Source organism: Micrasema longulum, unplaced genomic scaffold (genome assembly GCF_059751315.1).
Source record: "Micrasema longulum isolate JH-2025_06_02 unplaced genomic scaffold, ASM5975131v1 h1tg001453l, whole genome shotgun sequence".
NCBI classification, from domain to species: Eukaryota; Metazoa; Arthropoda; class Insecta; order Trichoptera; family Brachycentridae; genus Micrasema; species Micrasema longulum.
In genome coordinates, this window is record NW_028278639.1 from 326,491 (window position 1) to 347,426 (window position 20,936).

Genomic DNA, 20,936 nt, shown 5'->3' on the forward strand with positions numbered 1-20,936 from the left:
TCTCATCGTTTCCTCTTTTTTCCCTTTTCCCATTGAGTAATAGTATTGATTTAAGGTAATTTATAAACAAATACGTTTATTTCTATTTTTATATATCTTTAGCTTTTTTCTATTGAATATGTTCTGTAACTTGAATTATAAAAACAAACCTTTTATTTTATTTGTTGGTTGGAAGAAATTGCCATTTGGCAATAAGCCCGCCAATATACAAATAACATTATGTACAAAAAGTTAAATAAATTAATGTAAGTAAATAAAACACGAGTAGAGTAATGTTTTTCTTTTTTATATATTTTTTTGGCAGTATAAGATACAATTAAATATTACACATATACACATTCTTACGAGCTATCATATCACTAAACGTAATAATCCCCCAGGTTCACGTGACGATAACTCGCGTGGCCCTGTCTCAGGCCCGCGTTGGTTTCCTCGGGAGTATAGGCCCCCTGGTAACTCGGCTGCGGGATGATGAAGGACTGCGGAGTCCTGACGACGATGCTCCTACCCGAGTTGTCCGACGCTGCGAACGAGCTGTCGGCGGGGACGTTCTTGACAAAAGCGCCCTGGTATCTCCGTGGAGAACTGTTGAACTTGTTGTTTTGATTTCTGTACTGATACGCCTGGGGATTCCCCGCTTCTTGATAGTTGTTCCGGAACCTCGCGAATGTGTAGTCCCGGTCGGGCGTGCCGACAAACGGGGTGGGATAGCTCCTGACTGGCGTCAGGTTCGGTAACGTGGGATTCAGCGCGTCGTTCAGAGTTACGTCGTAGTCGCTCTCGATCGAATCCGCCAAGTTCTGCTTGATCGATATGTTTTCCGGTATTCGGGGCGTGTACGGTTTGTTTGTCGGCTTGTAAGGATCGGATATTTGTGGCGATGGTCGGAACGTCGCTTCTTTTTCTAAGAATTTGTCTGGCTTATTGACTTGGTTGAATTCTTGGTCTTTTGATATGCTGTCATATTGAGTGTTGCCTCTGAAATTATAAACCGGCACGGGAGTGGTGGTTTTTTCTAAAATCTTTTCAGTTGTGAGTGATTCCTTGTTTAATTTATCATCAATTTGACTGACTACAGGAGGGTTCTGTTTACTTGGAGTATAATTTTGTTGATCTACATTTCCATCACCATCCGCATATTTTTCTTCATCCCTTGACTGTTCATTGACTTCGTAGTTATGTTCCCCGCTTTGTCCATACTCTATGGAATCATTTTCCGCCGGATCTCTGTCGCCCGGAGACTGTTTGTCATACTTCACGTCGTAATCGCTATCATAACTATAGTCCGCTTGCTGCGGTTTCTGAGTCGTCGACGTAGTCGTCGTCGTGCTCGTTGTAACGGTTGTAGTTTTTTCTGCATTTTTTCCTCCGAGTGGTTGCAGGCCTCTCGGCAAGTAGGGGCTGCCTCCCCGAGACGGTAAAAAGGGTCGCTTAACAACTCTTACAAAACCTTGTGTTTTTTTGGTTGTTGTTACTTCGGTCGAAGTTGTTTCTTTGCTTTTTGACGAAGAACTCTTTTCGCCTGATTGCTCACTCTCTACTGGTTCTTCCTTAGCCCTTGTATTGATACTGTGTTTATCTTCGTCTTTTTTGCTGCTAGTTTTAGGTCTCGTTTCCTCGTAATCGTAGTAATAATCTTCTTCTACTTTTGCTGGTTTTTTTCTCGAGGAATATCTTCCTTCCTCACGTCCTCTGGTCGAGGATGGCCTTCTCGGCCTGACGTCTTCGACTTCTTCGTATTCATCTTCTAAATCAGCTGGTCTCTTAGAATCATCTGGTCTCCTCTGCCTAATATTCCCCGACGCACCGGAGAGAGGTCGTTTTGGTGCGTCTTGGTCAAAATTTGACCTGTTCCTGTCTGGTTTTGCCTTGATTTTTCCTCTTTCTGCTGGCTCTGGCCTCGATCTAGCGGTTGTTTTATACGAAGAAGACGTTGATTTGGGATCATCTTCGTAATCATCGTAATAATAATCGTCTAGTGGACCGAGAGTGGTTGTGGGAGCTATCGTAACATATTTGAATTTGTCTTTTTCGCTGCTCGGTACGGGTCTTGCAATTTTGGGAGGCAGTCTGGGCTTGCTGAAGAGAGACGCTCCACTCGGCTTGACAAGGACACCTCCCGCAGTCGGTTCAATTTTCTTTGAATTGTCGAAATTTCTGCTTTCTTCTACTTTGTCATCGTTTCTATTGGGCCTTTCATTTCTGGGTCTATCATCATTCCTCGGTCTATCATCATTCCTTGACCTATCATCATTTCTGGGTCTATCATCATTCCTAGGCCTATCATCGTTTCTCGGTCTATCATCATTTTTTGGCCTATCATTCCTATTATTTCTGTCGTCATTTCTGCTTTTCTCTTCTGTTCTGTGGGGCCTATCTCTGAACGGCCTATCTCTATTCGGCCTCTCGTCCCGGAGAGGTCTTTCTGCCTTTGACGCTGTTTCTTTTGAATCCTCGACTTCTTTGAGTGGTTTTTCGTCCCTGAAAGGTCTTCTCGGAGGGTCTCTTCTATCATCGTCGTATGTCCTTCTATCGAAGTCCGTTCTCTTGTCGTTAGAGCTCCCTCGCGCAGGTTTTCTCTTGTCCTGAGGCCGGGCTGGTTCCTCTTCACTGTCGAGAGGTTTCCTATCTCTATCTTCGCTGGGCCTCCTGTTTCCCTTGCGAGGCCTATCGTAGCTTCTTCTGTCATCATAGTCCTCGTCCTCTATCCGAGTTCTTCCTTCTGGCCGACGTTCATACCTACAACAAAGAGATTCACAATTTAACAAATATATTCACATATTTCAATCCAACAATCAAAAAGGGTATAAAGCATTTTGGGTGCTTATGATCTGTATGTCATAGGCTGGTTTTAGTTATCACAGACTATTTTCCATACTTTTCCAAAATATTTCTTTATCTCTGATGTATGTTCATACTGTACTGTAATGTAAAATATAATGTAAAATAAAACATGTAATATGTTCATACACAATACGCAATCAAACATCAGTTAAAATTCGTGGGCTTCTTCCATATGCATCCATCTTGTCGTCTATGTTGGTAGACGTTAAACTGGCTTTGAAACATCACATCGTTTTGCTATTTGCAAGAGGTCTGACGTCACTAGTTCTCCGTGGTGAGTTGTTCTGCGCTGAGTCATCTCGCGTTTTGGGGACATTGCATAACTCCCGAGGGGGTTGAATCCAGTTCATGTCCACTAAAATTTAGACAGACTTTTGAGTCTTTCCGACACTGTTTTGATGGTGTTGAAATCAATGTTCACTAAGAATAATAATCGCCATCTTCTGGTCTCTGGGCCATTTATTGGAATTGAACGCTGCCTCCTTCACACCTAATCCCAGGAAGAACTTCAAAACCCACCTACTGTGTAACACTTCGTGCCTTGATGATCAAAATACCCTGACTGTCAAACCAAATCATCGAAAGCGTCGAGAGTTTCAAATACCTGGGGGTGTAAGTTACGGAAAATGGCTGCTTTCAAAAAGAACTGGAAGTGAACCGGCGCCACATTACCACCAAATCAAATTATTTCAAACTCATTAATAGGAATTTAGCTCTTATTTGTAAACGATTTAGAAAAAATAATTAGATAAACTCAAATTTAATTTTTAAGTTATGTAAATGGGGGGCTAGGTTTCATACCGTCCATGCGCTCTGAAGCTGCAAGACGTGTTGGGATGTTTATCATACAGCGCTTTTGAGGTGATATTCACAAAAATGGTGTTATATAAATCCATCCACACGAATAATTATAGTAATATGTCAACGCATTTTTGAAAACTCTGGACATTCGATGATTTTAGAATGAGGTGTTAATTTTTTTATGTCCAATTTCCTATAGCACTTGCTCACTCATCAGATGGCATCAGCTGAATGCTGCGACTAAGATTGATTAAAAAGAACTTTTCTAACCTGTCGTCTTCATAGTCGTCATCGTAGGCTGGTCTTCTCTGTCCAGGGCGCGGCCTCTTCCTTCTCCTGCGGCCCTCGCTGTATGCTCTGCTGAAAACAAGTCACTTTTAGAAATTGCAGACATGATTTAATTTCCAATATGTGTAGGATAAGGTTGCTGCAAGCTGTGGAGCTCCTACCCCAGTTAGAGATTGACAGAAGGCATGAGGTCGCTGTTATATGTTTATGTGAATATATTGTATACCAGTCTATTGTTGCCCTTGTTTGTCTTTGTCACACAGTTTTATTTATTTATTTATATAAACGCCCAAAGTGCATTTTTTAAGGACATATGTATACATAGAAAATTATTATAAAATAATGTAGAAAGACACAATGGCATATAGTAGACTCGGTGGGAGTGGAAGCGGGAGAGAGGTGTTTATACTTCAATTTGATTCACTGATCGTATGAAAGAAGACAACTTGTTATCAAAGAAATCAAGACTGGTATGTTTGTTGGCAGACCTGAGAATTCTGGGCATAGGGGAATGGAAACCATAGTTAGTTCTATGGTTTTTTTTTTTTTTTTTTTTTTTTTTTATACGCCTCCACTCGTTTGCGAGTGATTTTGGCTCTTAAAAACAAGAAAAAGAAATTTAAAGAATATACGCTTCAGTGAACGACAAAAAAAAAACCCATACCCACGAAAAAATGTAATATAATGTGAGGTAGTTAAAATCAGTATGAAAGAGTTGTGACAATAAAATATTCTTACTGTATAAAGTAAACGTAAACATAAAATGAAATTTCGGGCCAAAAGTAAAGAGGGAGTTCTATGGTTATCGGTATGAAAGAGTAAGTTTTGTCTGAGGTTTCTAGTTGGGATATGTAATTTTATTGAGCTCAGGCGCATCAAAGAGTGAGTTGATAATTTTAAATAGGACTAAAAGGTCGGATTTATTTCAACGGTCTCGAAGAGAAGATATATTTAAGGTAGTTTCTAACTCATTATACGTATATTGGTCTCTGGATAAGCCCAACCTCCAGCCTATCTTTCTGAAAAATCGATGTTGAACTGATTCAATATTCTTGACGTGAACATCATAATATGGAGACCAGATAACAGAGGAGTACTCTAGGTGCGGGCGAACTAGGGAACAGAAGGGAGTTTTAAGGGTATTGCTATTTTGAAGTCAGTTGTGCTTCTGTTAATAAATCCAAGGAGTTTTAAGGATTTATTGATAACATGTTCAATATGAATTGTAAAAGAAAGTTTAGTGTCAAGTATAATACCCAAATCTCGTATACTAGACACAGATGATAATATTTCATCGTTCAGCGAGTAGTCATATATAATTGGATTTTCCAGACGGAAAAATCTTATAACCTGACACTTACTTAAGTTGAGATGTAGATTATTGGACGTGTGATTTTAAGTTCTTTATGTGCAATTTCTTGTACATATGTCTCTTTAAATAACTGCTATAATTGGCATAGGCCGTATATATAATAAGGCGAAGAAAGGGGAATGATGAATTCTAAGAGAAAACTCAAAAATGATCTGAAAGCCTTGCCTGTCCTCTTCGTAGTAGTCCTCGTCCCTGGCCTCTAAGTCATCGTCGTAGTAGTCGTAGTGAGGCCGGCGCCTCCTGGCTGGCCTCCTGCGACGCGGGGGCGCGGCAGTGGTGGTCGTAGTGGGCGTGGTACTGGGGGGCGCTGCCGTGGACGTCGTCGTAGCTTTGTACAGCGCGTCGTTTCTGGAAAGGTCAATTGAAAAGGTAAACAGAGCTAGTTGCAGTTTAGGACCGCTTAAAGTGAAATATCTACAAGAAGTAACATTTTCAGGAGAGGGTTTGAAATCAATAACACAGAATAAGTGGAGTTTAAAACTTTCCGAATTTTCACAAAAACAAAATATCTACATATTTAGTTACAGAAATGTACAGGAAAGTTGATTTGTGTTGGGTATCTTCTTCTTCTTCTCTTAGTGCCTTGTCAGGTATCCCTAATGTTGGCTATCACTTTGGCGAAAGTCTCTCTGTCCTGTGCTGCCCGGAAAATCTGAAACCAGTCCAGCCTCGTATATTACCCAACCAGGACCTCTGTCTTCTTCCAGCTTCTCGGCGACCTCCAATCTTGCCCTTCAAAATTAAATTAAGCAAGTGGTACTTTTTTCCATGCAAAATATGCCCCAGATACGAAATTTCATAAAATTCATGGTTAAGAGTTCTCTGTTCGTTCTAGCTCGACTTAAGACTTCTGAGTTCGTTATCAGGTCTGTCCAAGATATCTTAAGCATTTTGCGATGCAACCTAGCAACAGGAATCATACATAGTATTATTCTTTAAAAAAAAATATTGTATCCGTCATGTAAGGGCCCGTTTCGGCGAGCAGATACCCGCATCCGCTCGCCTTTTAATCATCTGCCCGCATCCGCACACATTTACATCTTCTGACCGCCGCGCCGCCACATTCATCGATATATTCCCCGCATAAACATAGTGAAGTGCTGTGTGCGCCGAAAGAAGGAAAAATTACCCAGAAGCCAAGACTTGGAGATTTAGCATCCGGATTCCTGTCCCTGATCCCCTTTCCTGACTTCCCAAAGGTAGACATTTGTCTGCTGTGGTTTGATTGGCCGCATCTGCCATCATCGCGCAAACGCATTTTTCTCACCCCGAAAAAATAAACACAGATCAACGATTCATTCAAGTAATACCCACGCAAATTATAAATCGCCACCCCACGCGCTATTTCTTTAAACAGTTAAACACACATTTCCGTCACTACCACAAGTTTCACAGATTCCATTTCAATTTTTTATTGACAAAATAAACGTGGACCATATTCTCGATTGTATGAAAGAAATCGGTTTGAGGCGTTTGAGGTTATTTATTAGACATTTAATGTTTGACTGTCTTTTACAGTAACCTATTCGTCTGTTCATGAAAAGCACTGCTTGTAAAGTTACCCATACACGCGTTATTACAACTGACAAAAAACCCACACATACACGTTTTGTTCATGTAAACAGCAGCTGCAATATGAACAAAATAATCATTTGTAGTTTTTGCCTAAGCCGATCCTGGCCGATGGCAGCGCGCCGATCGGCACGATAAAGTACTTAACTGAATTATATCTGGCGCATTTTTTAAATTTGACAAATAGTTACTCGCATATTTTATAATATTTTTTGTTACTTTTTGAATGAAATTTTAGTAGGGTAGGCATTGCTTATGTGCCTATATGCAGATCAGCCATGTTACAGATGTGCGAGACGTGTTGAGATATTAATTTATTGCTAAGCGCCCTTTACTTATAAAGAGAGGAGCATAGTCACCTTCCCCAGTGCTTCTGCGAGTTGACGCAGTCTATCTCCGACACGAAGTGGCAGATGAACGTCTTCTGGTCGAAGGCCGTGTAGTTGGCGCAGAGGAAATCGTACCTGGTCCCGTACAGGCATTGGTGGTACACCTGGAGAAGAAAGCAACTGTTTACATCTAGACTTTTTAATGATTTGATGTTCCACTGTGATTTGTTATAGATACGTATTGTTTTTCTTCTGTTGATTGAGTGCATGTTGTATAGGGCAAATTATTCTAATGTTTCCCATATGTATTTGGGTTTCGTGTCGTTTGATTGATTTGTTTGTATTACTAAGTTCTTCTTCCTTTCCGATGCGGGATCTGGAGCGTGCGGCCGCGGTCTCAATTTGGAACTAACACTGTATTCCTCCACTGTCGTACTGGGAAATTAGAAAAGGGTGATTGTGCTGACCATGTGTATTTGATTGATCACAAACTGACAAAACTGCAGTGAGGGGTACAATGAAAGTTTTTAAAGTTTATTTGTTTTGTTATTTTCGCGGTTTGATTGTAAAGAAATATTAAATTTTCGCTTAATTAGTTTTCAAAAAAAAATTGATATTGATATGCGAAACTGAAGAAAGCCTCAAGTCTTTATGAACAGTTTCGGGAAAGGGGTGGATGCTTTCATTGTAGACTTTTTAATAGTAATATATTAATATGAATATCTATCATCTATTATTACTAATATCATACTGTAACTAACAGAATTTGTGAACCACTTAAACTATGTACAGTACCGTAAAAGCATACAGCATGAGACTTGAATGTAATTTGAGACGAAACTTCCGCGCCACATAATATTACATTTGGTATCATTGCTACTCAGACAGCACTGGAAGTGACCTTCCATTGTGAACGTATAATTGCTGTCAAAAGAAAATTTAGACAAAGTAAGTAATATTTACTGAGAGATTGGCATTGATTTTTAATTCGAAGATATTTCTGATCTAAATCGATTTAATAATACGATCTCGTGAGGAACTTTTCCGTAAACAAGTCAACGCCATGTTTGACACTTTCGGCGTAGGTTGGTAGCGTGAAATTTAAAATCCTCAGAACTAAAAGCATTTTTTTGGTAAAGGTAAATTGAGACTAAGCCTCAAATTAGGTGCATAATACCCGTATGCAGAGACAAAACTTGAGGTGAGGAAAGTACATTCTAATTTCAAATGCAGAGAATAACCCGAAGGTGAAGACAATAGAATGCACTTTCCTCACCTTAAGGTTTGTCTCTGCATACGGGCATAAGTCTCAAATTGTCTCAAATCTCTACTGATAGTTATGTTTAATATTTAGGAGAAAACTAAATTATTTTATAAATTTTTGAATCAGACTGAAATCGCAAATCACCTAATCAGTTTAAATCATGACTTCAATAAAAATGCAGGAGTTAAAATCTTACATACAAATAATAAAGGGTTAAAAGTAAATAATATGGAAATATTTTACACTAGGAAAGCTTTAAAAAATAATGTTCCTTTGATCAATAATCAAACAACCTTTCAATATAGTCTGTTAAACGATGTTCTACTGTAATGGTCACCCTTAACCTATTAAGCTCACCCCCTCCCTCCATCCCCTCTACTTTTTGCATTTATTTCTCAAACAACAAAATATTTTCACAATTTAATCAGTGCATGTGCTTATTGAAATGCATGTCGTGTTGGTTTTATATTTTTGTGCAACAACTATGGTGAAGGTGTATAGTGGGTTTTGCATGTTGGTTTAATTGGTGTCCTGACGAAACCGGTAGACATAGAAAAGTCGGTAAGTGGTTATATACAAATATTTAATAACATTTAGTAAAATGTTTGACCACAAAGTTAAAATATTAATAAAATTCCAGTCGTAAAATAACATAACATTACAGAAAATTATCTGACATTTGTGTTATGATAATATATTGTTCGCGGTCTGGTAACATTACGCGGCCACTTCACGCATGCGCAAAGGCGGGATGTCAGACTTTGGACAGAGTGCGATGTATGCAATCGTGATTCTACGCGCCTTCTGCCATATTATAATTCTGCGTAGCTAGCATTAACCTGGCACTTGTATTCAATGCTGGCGTAGAAGCCGTCGTGCAGGCCGTCGCAGCGGAAGGTGATCTGGTCCAGCGAAGGCACCGTCTCCAGGAAGGGGTAGGACGACAGGTTGTAGCCGTTCAGCTCGCGCGGCAAGTTGGGGTCGTAGATGTAGTCCTTCTGGGGGATCCCCGTGTAGTTGCTGTTGATGGTCACGTTCGAGGCGGAGTCCAGTTCTGACGCCTGGAATGAGATATTTTATTGGATTATAATATACAATTATTAAGATCAACAATATTTTGAGTTTGTCCAAATTTTTGTGGACTAGGACTGGATTCAACTCCCTGGGAGCTGTAAATATTTATTAATTTATATATACGCCCAATGGACATTTTCAAGGACATATTTACACATAGAAATTATCATAAAGTAAAGTAGAAAGGCACAATGGTATATAGTAGACTCGGTGGGAGTGGAAGCGGGAGAGAGGTGTTTATAATTGAATTTGATTCAGTGATCGTTTGAAAGAAGACAACTTGTTATCAAAGAAATCAAGACTGGTATGTTTGTTGGCAGACCTGAGAATTCTGGGCGTAGGGGAATGAAAACCATAGTTAGTTCTATGGTTATCGGTATGAAAGAGTAAGTTTTGTCTGAGGTTTCTAGTTGGGATATTTAATTTTATCGAGCTCAGTAGTTCAGGCGCATCAAACAGTGAGTTGAGAATTTTAAATAGGACTAGAAGGTCGGATTTATTTCGACGGTCTTGAAGAGAAGATATATTTTAGCTAGTTTCTAACTCATTATACGTATATTGGTCTCTGGATAAGCCCAACCTCCAGCCTATCTTTCTTAAAAATCGATGTTGAACTGATTCAATATGTTTGATGTGAGCATCATAATACGGAGACCAGATAACAGAGGAGTACTCTAGGTGCGGGCGAACCAGGGAACAGAAGAGAGTTTTTATACGGATCAAATGTCTTTATTTAATTTTATGACGATATTTTTAGTTTATCCAAATGTTTGTAGAATTTCGTGGTTCAGTTGGTAAGACGGGGACTGTGAAACTGGAGTCATGGGTTTGATTTCCGCCAGTTGCAAGAAAAAGATCCAAGAAAGATTTTTCCCAAATGTTCCGAGTGTTATGATGTATTTTTCATTAAAGAATTTAAAAAATATAGATATTCAAACATGGCCAAAATTATTATTATTTATTTATTTATTTTAAACAAACAAACAGTCGACAGTGATATAATATATATATTTTTCAAATACAGTTTAAAGACAGACCGGCAAAGTTTCTAAATAAAAATCATACATAGTATTACAACGAAAGGATGTGTTTATGTGTATTTGTATGAGAGTAAATGTAGATGTGTGTTTATGTGTATTAGTGTGGGAGTAAGTGTTCAGGAGTGTGCATCATTAAATAGTAAGTAGGATCATATCGCAGCCAAAAATAATAAGTCTTAATTTATTTTTAAATAAATTAAGGGGTATGTAAAATATATAAATAGATGAAAAAAAAGCATTATAGTTAGAGCAAGAACGATAGAGGAAAGAGTGTTGTGCATAGTTAGTGCTGCAGACTGGCAGATGGAATAAATACTTATTTCTTGTCCCGCGCGAGGGGACATTAAGATTAATTTTGGAGAGTAGGTTAAAAGAGTCTACTTTATTATTTAATAATTTATGTAAATAGCATAACTCAGATACAGTGCGTCTATTGTCAAGGGTAAAACATCCATTTTGTTTGGTAGATTGGCTGTAAGTACAAAGCGTTTTATTGTTTTTATAATGTAGGTATTTAAAAAATTTTCGTTGAACATTTTCAATCCTTTCAATGTTTGTTACGTAATGTGGGCTCCACACGACGGATGCAAACTCCAAATTACTGCGTACAAAAGTGTTAAAAATATATTTGGTTTTTTAAAAGGTTTGGGAATTCTTTAAATGAAGCCCAGCATTTGGTAAGCTATATATTTTCTGTTCATGGTTTACCTTCTTAAATAAAAATAAATACAACTTTTTCATAAAGTAAAGTTTATATTTGAAGCACTAACTTTGTGGTTATTCATTATTTTTTTATTTATTTACAATTTTAAAAAACCCGTTAGGGTTACATTAGAAATTTAATATTGTCTAATCATTTTATGTCTCGTCTAGTCTAGTTAGTTCAGTCATCATGTGCTCTTTTAGATTGATTTTAAATTTGTCTCCAGTAAAAGTTTTCAAGTAGTAAGTTAGGTCGTTGTAGTGTTTAAGTCTATTATGTAGTATTTTTGACTGTCCTGTGTTTGTCTTTGCTTTTTCAATATGATAGTGTTGTTGTTGTCTGGTGTTATATTTGTGTATGTCAGCATTTTTGGCTAATATTATGTCGTCGCTTGTATGTTTCCCAGTGTTATTTTGTGCACAATTTTTAAGGTCTCAATTTCAGTCAAGTAGTTTATGTCAAACTGGTGTGTTTTTTTGTACAGTTCAGTCGTAGAGGTCAGGTAGGGTAGGCTCCACACGACGGACGCAAACTCCAAATTACTGCGTACAAAGTGTTGTATAAAGTTTTAAATGTATTTGGTTTATATTATGAATATTACACAGCGTGTAAAGTGGCCACGTAAACCAGCCAACGAAAGGTGCGTGCGCTAACGTGCGCTAAAGTAATAAATTGATTAATTTAATTTAATAACGGAAAATGTAAGAATAATTATTATACAAGTTAATTAAAGCAGTCGATTATTTACGGTTTCATTTCTCTTTGTAATCAATTTTATCGTGTTAGGTTAATGAAAATACTTGACCTACAATGTTTTGAGTATGTCAAAATGTTTGCAGATAGGCTGGATTTCTTCAATATTCGACCCTATCTAGAAGACGCTCCATTCTACAGGACTCATGTTGACCATATTGAGTCTGTCCAACATCGTTTTCTAAGAAAAGTGGCATGGTTGCTCGGATTACAAAGGCGTAATTATTCCTATTTTGAAATAGAGCAATCTCTTAATCTGTCTTCATTGGAGACGTAGAACTGAGATGGACCTTATATGCATTTTCCAAATACTTAATGCCACAAGTGATGTCCCATCTCTGTTGCGATCAATTTCTTTTCATGTTCCCAACCGTGTCACCAGAAGTCAAATCTGCTATTTCTAAAATCTTTTAAGAGCAACTTTGGTTTTTATGCCCCGATGTCCAGAATGTGTAGATTAGTCGATTCATCACACGACTTGGAATTCTTTGGGATAGATCTTCCGGCTTTTCGTAGATCTCTTCGCGACTAAACAGTGTGGGATGAAGTTAGATTGGCATGGTTTAGCTCAAAGTTTTGGGTCCTTTGTTTTTTAAAATATATTGTATACTATTATTGTTTTGCCCTTGTTTGTCTTTGCTAAATAGTTTTATGTTCTTTTTGTTCAGTTTCTTGCATTTATGTTTCTTCATGTAACTGTTGTAATTGGCTTAGGCCGTATATATAATAATAATTTGTTGCAAGAGAGTGAAAATATTTTTGAGTAGGGAATGTCGTCAAATCATTGGTTTACACTAACAAATTTAATCATAGATCTAAATAACTCCCTAGGGAGGAAATCCAGCCTGTCTGCAAACATTTGGATATACTCAAATCATTTTTAATAAAACGAAGTATAAACATTGAAAAAGGATGAATCTCACCTACATTGATACGCGTTTCAGCTCTTTTGCTTCGCAAAGAGGAAATATTGATGTTTAAACATAGGCAAAATGATGAATGTTAGACAGTGTGTAAAGTGGCAACCTAAACCAGCCAATGACAGGTCATCAGCCTTGTAAATGCTTTGACTTCCATATCCCTTCTCAAAAATGTTGTCTTCAAAAAATAAAAATTGACAAAAAAAAATTAACCTCATACATAACATCATTTCATTATGAAACTGTTTCCGAAAATTGATATAAAAAGCGAAAAAACAAGCCTATTATAGTGTGTTTAACACAATTGTCCACCAAAAAATGAGACATTTATACATTTATAATAATTGTTTTATTCGATCAATTAACATTGATCAATTTGTCCCATCTCTAACGTTTTTGCAAAATGATGTAACCTTGTAAGAACGTCGTTAATAATTAGGTTTATTTTAGTTTTAAAACTGATTTTATATATTAATGTTGAGATTTATGTTTCAAGCATTGTAATAAAAAAATAAAATAATACGCCAGATACAAATGATTTTTCGTGTGTCAATATAAATAACTCCCTTCAATTCTTTCGTCTGTTGATGTTTGTGAAGTTGAAGAGCTGAAACCTTTATTTATGCGGGTGAGATTCATCTAATTGAATTATTTCACCTACATACTAGGCAACGCCTGAAAATTATTCATTTTTCAATTTCTATACTACAAAAATTTGGACAAACTCAAAATATTATTGATTTTATATAGTTTTGTCGGCCTCGTGGTGTAATGGTCAGTGTGTTAGTCTACCATGCAAGAGGTCTCGGATTCGATCCCCGACATGGTTGATATGAAATATTATTTGAAAGAGTGTACACTAGAATATTTCATAGTGGCACCTGAGGCGTAAGACTGATCATCATGTAACAAAAATGATCAAGATACGCTGCGATTGGTGTACCAATGCAGTGCCCTATGCACCATTAGGTGCGAAAAGGTAATGATGATGATGATGTTGATGTATATGTCAAGCATTGTATTACAAAAATAAATTAACACGTCAGCTACGAATGATTTTTCGTGTGTCAATATAAATCACTCCTTAGACGTTACTACAAAGTTATGTCCTCACCTTATCTCCCTTAGTAGATTTCACTACTTTTTTTAATTCTTAAAAGCGTTTTTTTAAATATATATTTATTCTGCTTGTGTAAGAAAAGGTTTTAGGCGTATATATTGTTGTGCTATATTTAGTTATAAAGGTGCTAAACTTGCTTTGTTTCTTTGTTGTTCTCAATATGTGTTATTTTCTAAATGTTAATATTATTTATGTCCCGAATTGAGTTGTTGTAACTCCTGGGAATGTAATTCAACGTATTATACTTGCAAAATACTTTGTGTTATATGATTTATAAATAAAAAAAAATAATAAAAAAATAAAAAAATGTGAAAAATAATACCAACCCCTTTGAGGTCTGTGGGATCTGGTGTAGTGGTGGTGGTGGTGGTGGTTGTGGTAGTTGTCCGGAATAGGGAAGTGGCTTTTGCACCAAACACGTGGGGCAACACCAGGCAACACAGGAACATGATTCCTGGAAAAAGAGTAATATTTATCATACAGGTAGTGGTCCACTTACGACCTGTGCAACTTACGACCTATGCAACTTACGACCTATGAAACATACGACCTATGCAACTTACGACCTATGCAACTTACGACCTATGCAACTTACGACCTTTGCCACTTACGACCTATGCAACATACGACCTATGCAACTTACGACCTATGCAACTTACGACCTATGCTATTTACGACCTATGCAACTTACGACCTATGCAACATACGACCTATGCAACTGACGACCTATGCTACTTACGACCTATGCAACTTACGACCTATGCAACATACGAACTATGCAACTTACGACCTATGCAACTTGCGACCTATGTTTTAATTACGCATTATTTAGGTAGGTAGGTTTTTATGTATAGTTTGTTTAAGCATCAATAACTAAATTTCCGTTTTTGGTGGAGATTTTGAAAAAGAGGAAAAGTATGGTTTTATTACTCCCGGATATCATCATAATCATCACCATCATTCCCTTTCCACGCCTAATGGTGAATAGGGCACAGCATTGGTACACCAATCGCAGAGTATCTTGGTATTTTTTTACATAAAGGCAAGATGATCAGTCTTACGCTTCAGCTGCCAGTCCAGGGACTATGAAATCGTGGGTATACTGGCAAAAAACTTTAACTCTCAAATTCCTGTTTTGAGAAATCAAGCATTTAAGTTTTGTTCCTGATTTCCTTCGAGTACCTAATAGAAAACTCAAAAATCGATGTAGTTGAGTCCATCAGAGATTTAGGAGTTGTTTAGGACTATAAACTGACATACAACGAGCATATAGATAATACAATCAATAAATCACTGAAATTACTTGGCTTCATTAACAGAATATCCTCTGATTTTACTAATGTCCGTACAATCAAAACTCTTTATTGCTCAACTGTTCGATCTTTTCTAGAATATGCCTCCTAGAATATTGGTCTGGTCTCCATTCTATGTCAATCGCATAAATCACATTGAATCAGTCCAACATCGCTTGCTTCGCAAAATAGCGTGGATGCTTGGACTAGAGAGAGATAATTATTCTTATGCCGATCTAGTCAATGTTTAATATTTCTAGTCTACAAAAACGTAGAACTAATATTGATTCCAAATATGTCCGGCATACTAAATGGTATAATCGATGTTCCATCATTACTGGGACAAGTAAAATTCAATATTCCGGCTCGTAGATTGAGAAACAATGAAGTACTGTTCATCGATCAGCATAGAACAAACTATGGTCTTAATTCTCCAATGACCCGTCTTTGTCGTATTGTTAAACTGATAAAATCGATTTTATCAGTTTTTCATGCAAACATGATACTTTGTTTCCGAAAGATGATATAAAAACCCAAAAACGAGCCTATTATAAACTCAAATAACTATATTATATTTTTTGTTACTCAATTATAACTTATGGCTTAATAGGATGGGGAGGCACTAATAAATCAATATTAAAACCTGTCGAATCTGCTCAAAAATCAATAGTTAAATATGTTTTAAAAAAGCCCTTCAGGTACCCCGGCGTCAAGTTGTTTGAGGAGTTCGATATATTAGATATAAGGCAATTATATCTATCTAATAATTATGTTTGTGAAAGCAAATTATTTTACCAAATCCCAAAAGGAACACTCTCACACTACCAGAAGTCAAACTAGAGGATGGGTCATGGGGACGACAGCAAACTCTGAATTCGGGCAAAGAAATTTTAGGTTTCTGGGCCCCAAAATATTCAATATGCTACCCGAAAATTACAAAACCATGACTCGAATTCTATTAAACAAATTTGTAATAAAATGGTTATTGGATTTAGGTAGAGAAAAATCGGAAAACTTACTAAAAAACATTCTAAAATAATAAATGGTATATATATTGTTTAACTTTATAATAAATTAACTAATATGTGGTCATGTTATTGTTTATTTTTGCATAAAAATGTCTGCCTTAAAACAGGTTGTACCGAGTTAGGCAGACTATACATAATTGATTATAAAAACAATAAAACGCTTTGCACTTACAGCCAATGTGCTAAACAAAATGGATTGGTACCCTTGAAAATAGACGCACAATATCTGAATTATGCTATTTATATAAATTATTAAATAAAAAAGTAGACTCTTTTAACCCACTCTCCAAAATTAATATTAATGTCCCCTGTCGCGTGACAAGAAATAAGTATTTATTCCATCTGCCAGTCTGTAGCACTAACTATGCACAACCGTCTTTCCTCTATCGTTTTTGCTCTAACTATAATGCTTTTTTTTTTTTCATGATTTGATATATTTAACAAGCTCTTTAATTTTATTTAAAAATAAATTAATACTCATTCTTTTTGGCTGCGATACGATCCCACTTGCTATTTAATGATGCTCACACTTACACACACCTGAACACTTAATCCCACACAAATACTCACAAACACGCCTCTACAGTTACTCTCATACAAATACACATAAACACAACTTTTGTTGTACCACAATTTAATATTTATAATTTTTATTTAGAAACTTCGTTGGTCTGTCTTTAAACCGTATCTTTTTTATGTTATTATATAATGATATATGTCGATGTCGACAATGGTCGACTGTATGTTTCTGTAAAATAAATAAATAATCGAGAGAAATCCAGTACCTATGTATGTATGAAGTAGATAAAGAAATAGTGTTTTTTGTTAATAAACCATGATTATTATTATCATTATTTTGTATTAAAAAAGTTAATTAACATTGGCGATACGAATGATTTTTCGTGTGTCAATATAAATCACTCCTTAGACGTTACTACAAAATTATGTCCCCACTTTTGCCGACTATTTTCATTCTAATCAAGCTATATTTTAAGGACTATAGCAAAAGACGCGGTAACGCCTACGTTAAACTATGAAAACGACATTCCAAAGGATAAAGCTTCATACAGTCTTATCCTAACCGCTTCCAGGATAATCCTGTTTTCCAACCGTGCAATGACCCGAGGTTGTTTGGGTTCAGCAAACGCCCAGAGTGCAATGCGAAATGCGAATATAATTATTTGTTTTACTAATTTCATTAAGGTAAGTATATGTGGCAACACTATAGACGTCACATGTGACGTCGCGCGCCAGGTCCCAGCTACGGACAGGACGAGAAGCGTTTTGGTTGTGTTCGGTGACACACGCTCTTTAGACAAAAACTTGATTTAATTTTAATTGTTGCGATTTCATACTTTTTCTTAAAGGCCTTATTTTACGATTTCTTGAGTTATTTTTAAGTATTTCCATTCTATTTTATATTAAGTTTAGTTAAGCTTATATATTGTATCTTTTGTATTGATAAAAGATAATAAAACTGTAAGTACAATCTCTTACTCTGTCTGTGCATTACACATACCATATTAGTCTGAAGATTTATCCAAAACGAGCGTGAAGTAAAAAACGTTCTCACGAGACGATTTTTACGGAACGATATAAACGCGGATTAATAATGAGGAATTTATGTGGAACCTACTAGGCAGTCGACATAACCCGACGTTTAGTAGGTAAAAAACACCACCATATATATTTACTAGGAGGAATGACTGAGAAAGATATTGAAAGGAGGGTGAGTGCCGGGTGAACGGTGCACTTAAATCAACCTCGGCAGATAAATGTTTGTCGCAAGAGGCAAAATTAGCAGTTCACAGTGGAGTCCCGGTCCCGGTCGGGACCCTGATGTATGGGAGCGAAGTCTGGACTTGGAAAAACAGGGATGAAAGTAGGTTGTATGCTGTCGAAATGCGATCTCTGTGTGGTCAAACTATGTACGTAGATGCACAAACGTCGAGATCCGTACATTATGTAAGGCTGAGACAAGCATTATCGACAAAATCAAGAAGCTTTGCGCCGGTTTGGACATGTAGAGCGGATGGACAGCGAAAGAACGGCTAAATATATTTACGATGCGAATGTTGATGGATGAAGAAATAGAGGAAGACCGATAAAGACATGGCGTGACCAAATCCAACAAATACTTGGAAGATGGGCATGTTAAAAGTCGGAATAATCGGCGCGCGTGCATGAGAAGATGTATGCATGTGGAGGATGCGAGATATGTGTGCAAATATAGAGTGACGTGGCGTTCTATCCTATTTACTTAAATTTTAAATCGTTTTGAGGTTGGCACTTTTTTTCTTAAAAATAAAAGAGAGAAATAAGTCAATTTTGAAGTCGAATTAAATTCTGACATTACTGTCGGTTTCCGAAACGAGTGGCTAGATGTAAAAAATAATGTCGCTAGATTCTGCCTTATTAACATATAAGAGTATCTAGGCGTAAGAAAGTTGCCACTACAAAAAAAAACATATATTTTCCGCTGTTTTACTATCTTCCGGAGTGTACGTATCGAAGCGTTAAATAAGCCGGCTTTGTAATCGCTCGGTAGATAAAAACAGACGATCGTTAAGCACACCGTCTCGGTAAATGTCAAAAGTTGTATCCAAATCATGTTCAAGCGAGCAATTTTTGCTTAAATTGGGACTCATTGGAGTTTATAATTGCTTTGAAATGAGCGCATTCTATCACAGAAGCCTATTTTAAATATAAATGAGATCTATTTTAAATGTTAATGACGTAAGATACGCGGACTAATTTTGTGCGGTCATTCATTGGCTTGTATCGATCATATGATGTGGATATGACAAGTAGGTAGAACATACCGAGGTAAGATACAGATAGTACAGAAGTTAAGTATACCGTCTCGATATATACAGATGAAGATAGCGTTCATAATTGAGGCCCTGGACTTATTTATTTATTTATTTATTAACGGACATTGTCCATGTATACAATTTATAAGGTTTAAATATTACAATAAAAGAGTAGTTTAAAACATTTAAAGAAAAAAGAAAGAAGCATTGACAAACATAAGGGACATCGAGACAAGATCTGGACTATTTATTTAGTGCTCGTTTAAATCGTTGTAAACTTAAACCAAAAAAGTCCAGATCCTGTCTTGAGTTAACAATACGACAAAGGCGGGTCATTGGAGAATTTAGGCCATAGTTTGTTCTATGCTGATCGATGAACAGTACTTCATTGTTTCTCAATCTACGAGTCGGAATATTGAATTTTACTTGTCCCAGTAATGATGGAACATCGATTATACCATTTAGTATGCCGAACATATATATGGAGTCAATATTAGTTCTACGTTTTTGTAGACTAGAAATATTTAACATTGACTCTATTTCAGCATAAGAATAATTATCTCTCTCTAGTCCAAGCATCCACGCTATTTTTCGAAGCAAGCGATGTTGGACTGATTCAATGTGATTTATGCGATTGACATAGAATGGAGACCAGACCACTGAGGCATATTCAAGAAGAGGGCGAACAGTTGAGCAATAAAGAGTTTTGATTGTACGGACATTAGTAAAATCAGAGGATATTCTGTTAATGAAGCCAAGTAATTTCAGTGATTTATTTACTGTATTATCTATATGCTCGTTGTATGTCAGTTTATAGTCCAAAACAACTCCTAAATCTCTGATGGACTTGACTACATCAATTTTGGAGTTTTCTAATAGGTACTCGAAGGAAATTGGTTGTTTTGTTCTATGAAATGACATTATTTTGCATTTTTTAATATTTAGTTCTAATTTATTGACTTTACACTTATACTCTTGCATTTATATAATCGTTCATTCCAAATATTTCTACAAATATCAAAGGAACCTTAAATTCACTGTTAAAAATACTGAGTTTTTGTGAAAATAGCAAATCGGGAAATATCACGTACTACGAATACCGATAAAAATATATGAAATGAATTAAAAATAATTAACAGTATTTTCAAAATATATGGATATTGCGGAGAAATGTTTTCATATTTAACTTTAAAAAAGAAATTACAAAAAAACGTCCCTAGAAAAACACGATATGTTTGGCATTGATAATTGTGACGTCGAGATTCGTGACGATGTTCTAAAAAAATTTAAATGGTCAGGAACAAAATTTAAAATCATCACGAATCGTGGCGTATTAGGGCGTGGTCAATGCAATGACCGTTTTCGCGGGAATTAAAAATTACAAAATTATGCTACTAAAAAGTAGCAAAAATGCTTTTTTTTACTGGACGGTTTATCTTAGACCTTCATTACTTTAAAAATGTGAAAAAAGTTATATTTCCCTATTGTACACATACATAGATTCGTTTGAATGAACAGAATATATCGGCACCGCGACTCCGTTGTGACCGACTAAATTCGCTTTTATATTAGTGAATAATCTTACCCAGTGCCAGGTGACCACTTGTCCATCGGGCCTTTGCTCTTTTCATTTTAAATGGGGTCCCCTCTGAAAATAAAAAAAAATATACATTAACAAGTAATAAAAAATACATTGTTATTATTTAGGTATTATACTTGACTC

At 36.5% G+C, this 20,936-nt stretch overlaps 1 protein-coding gene across 2 annotated transcripts; it reads right to left on the reverse strand.

Annotated features, from left to right (window-relative positions):
* Positions 1-275: 275 nt before the first annotated feature.
* Positions 276-20,856, reverse strand: LOC148275343 (uncharacterized). 2 transcript variants are annotated; one of them, XM_088235829.1, is made up of 8 exons: positions 20,799-20,856; positions 14,407-14,534; positions 9,310-9,531; positions 7,237-7,370; positions 5,471-5,653; positions 3,916-4,002; positions 2,317-2,739; positions 276-2,280 (listed from the first exon to the last, which is right to left on the reverse strand). In XM_088235829.1, exons 1-8 carry the CDS (start codon positions 20,842-20,844, stop codon positions 360-362), a joined length of 3,144 nt encoding a protein of 1,047 aa, XP_088091955.1. In that variant the 5' UTR covers positions 20,845-20,856; the 3' UTR covers positions 276-359. The 2 variants fall into 2 exon arrangements, with proteins under 2 accessions (XP_088091955.1, XP_088091954.1); XM_088235828.1 differs by having other exon boundaries at positions 276-2,739.
* Positions 20,857-20,936: the final 80 nt, after the last annotated feature.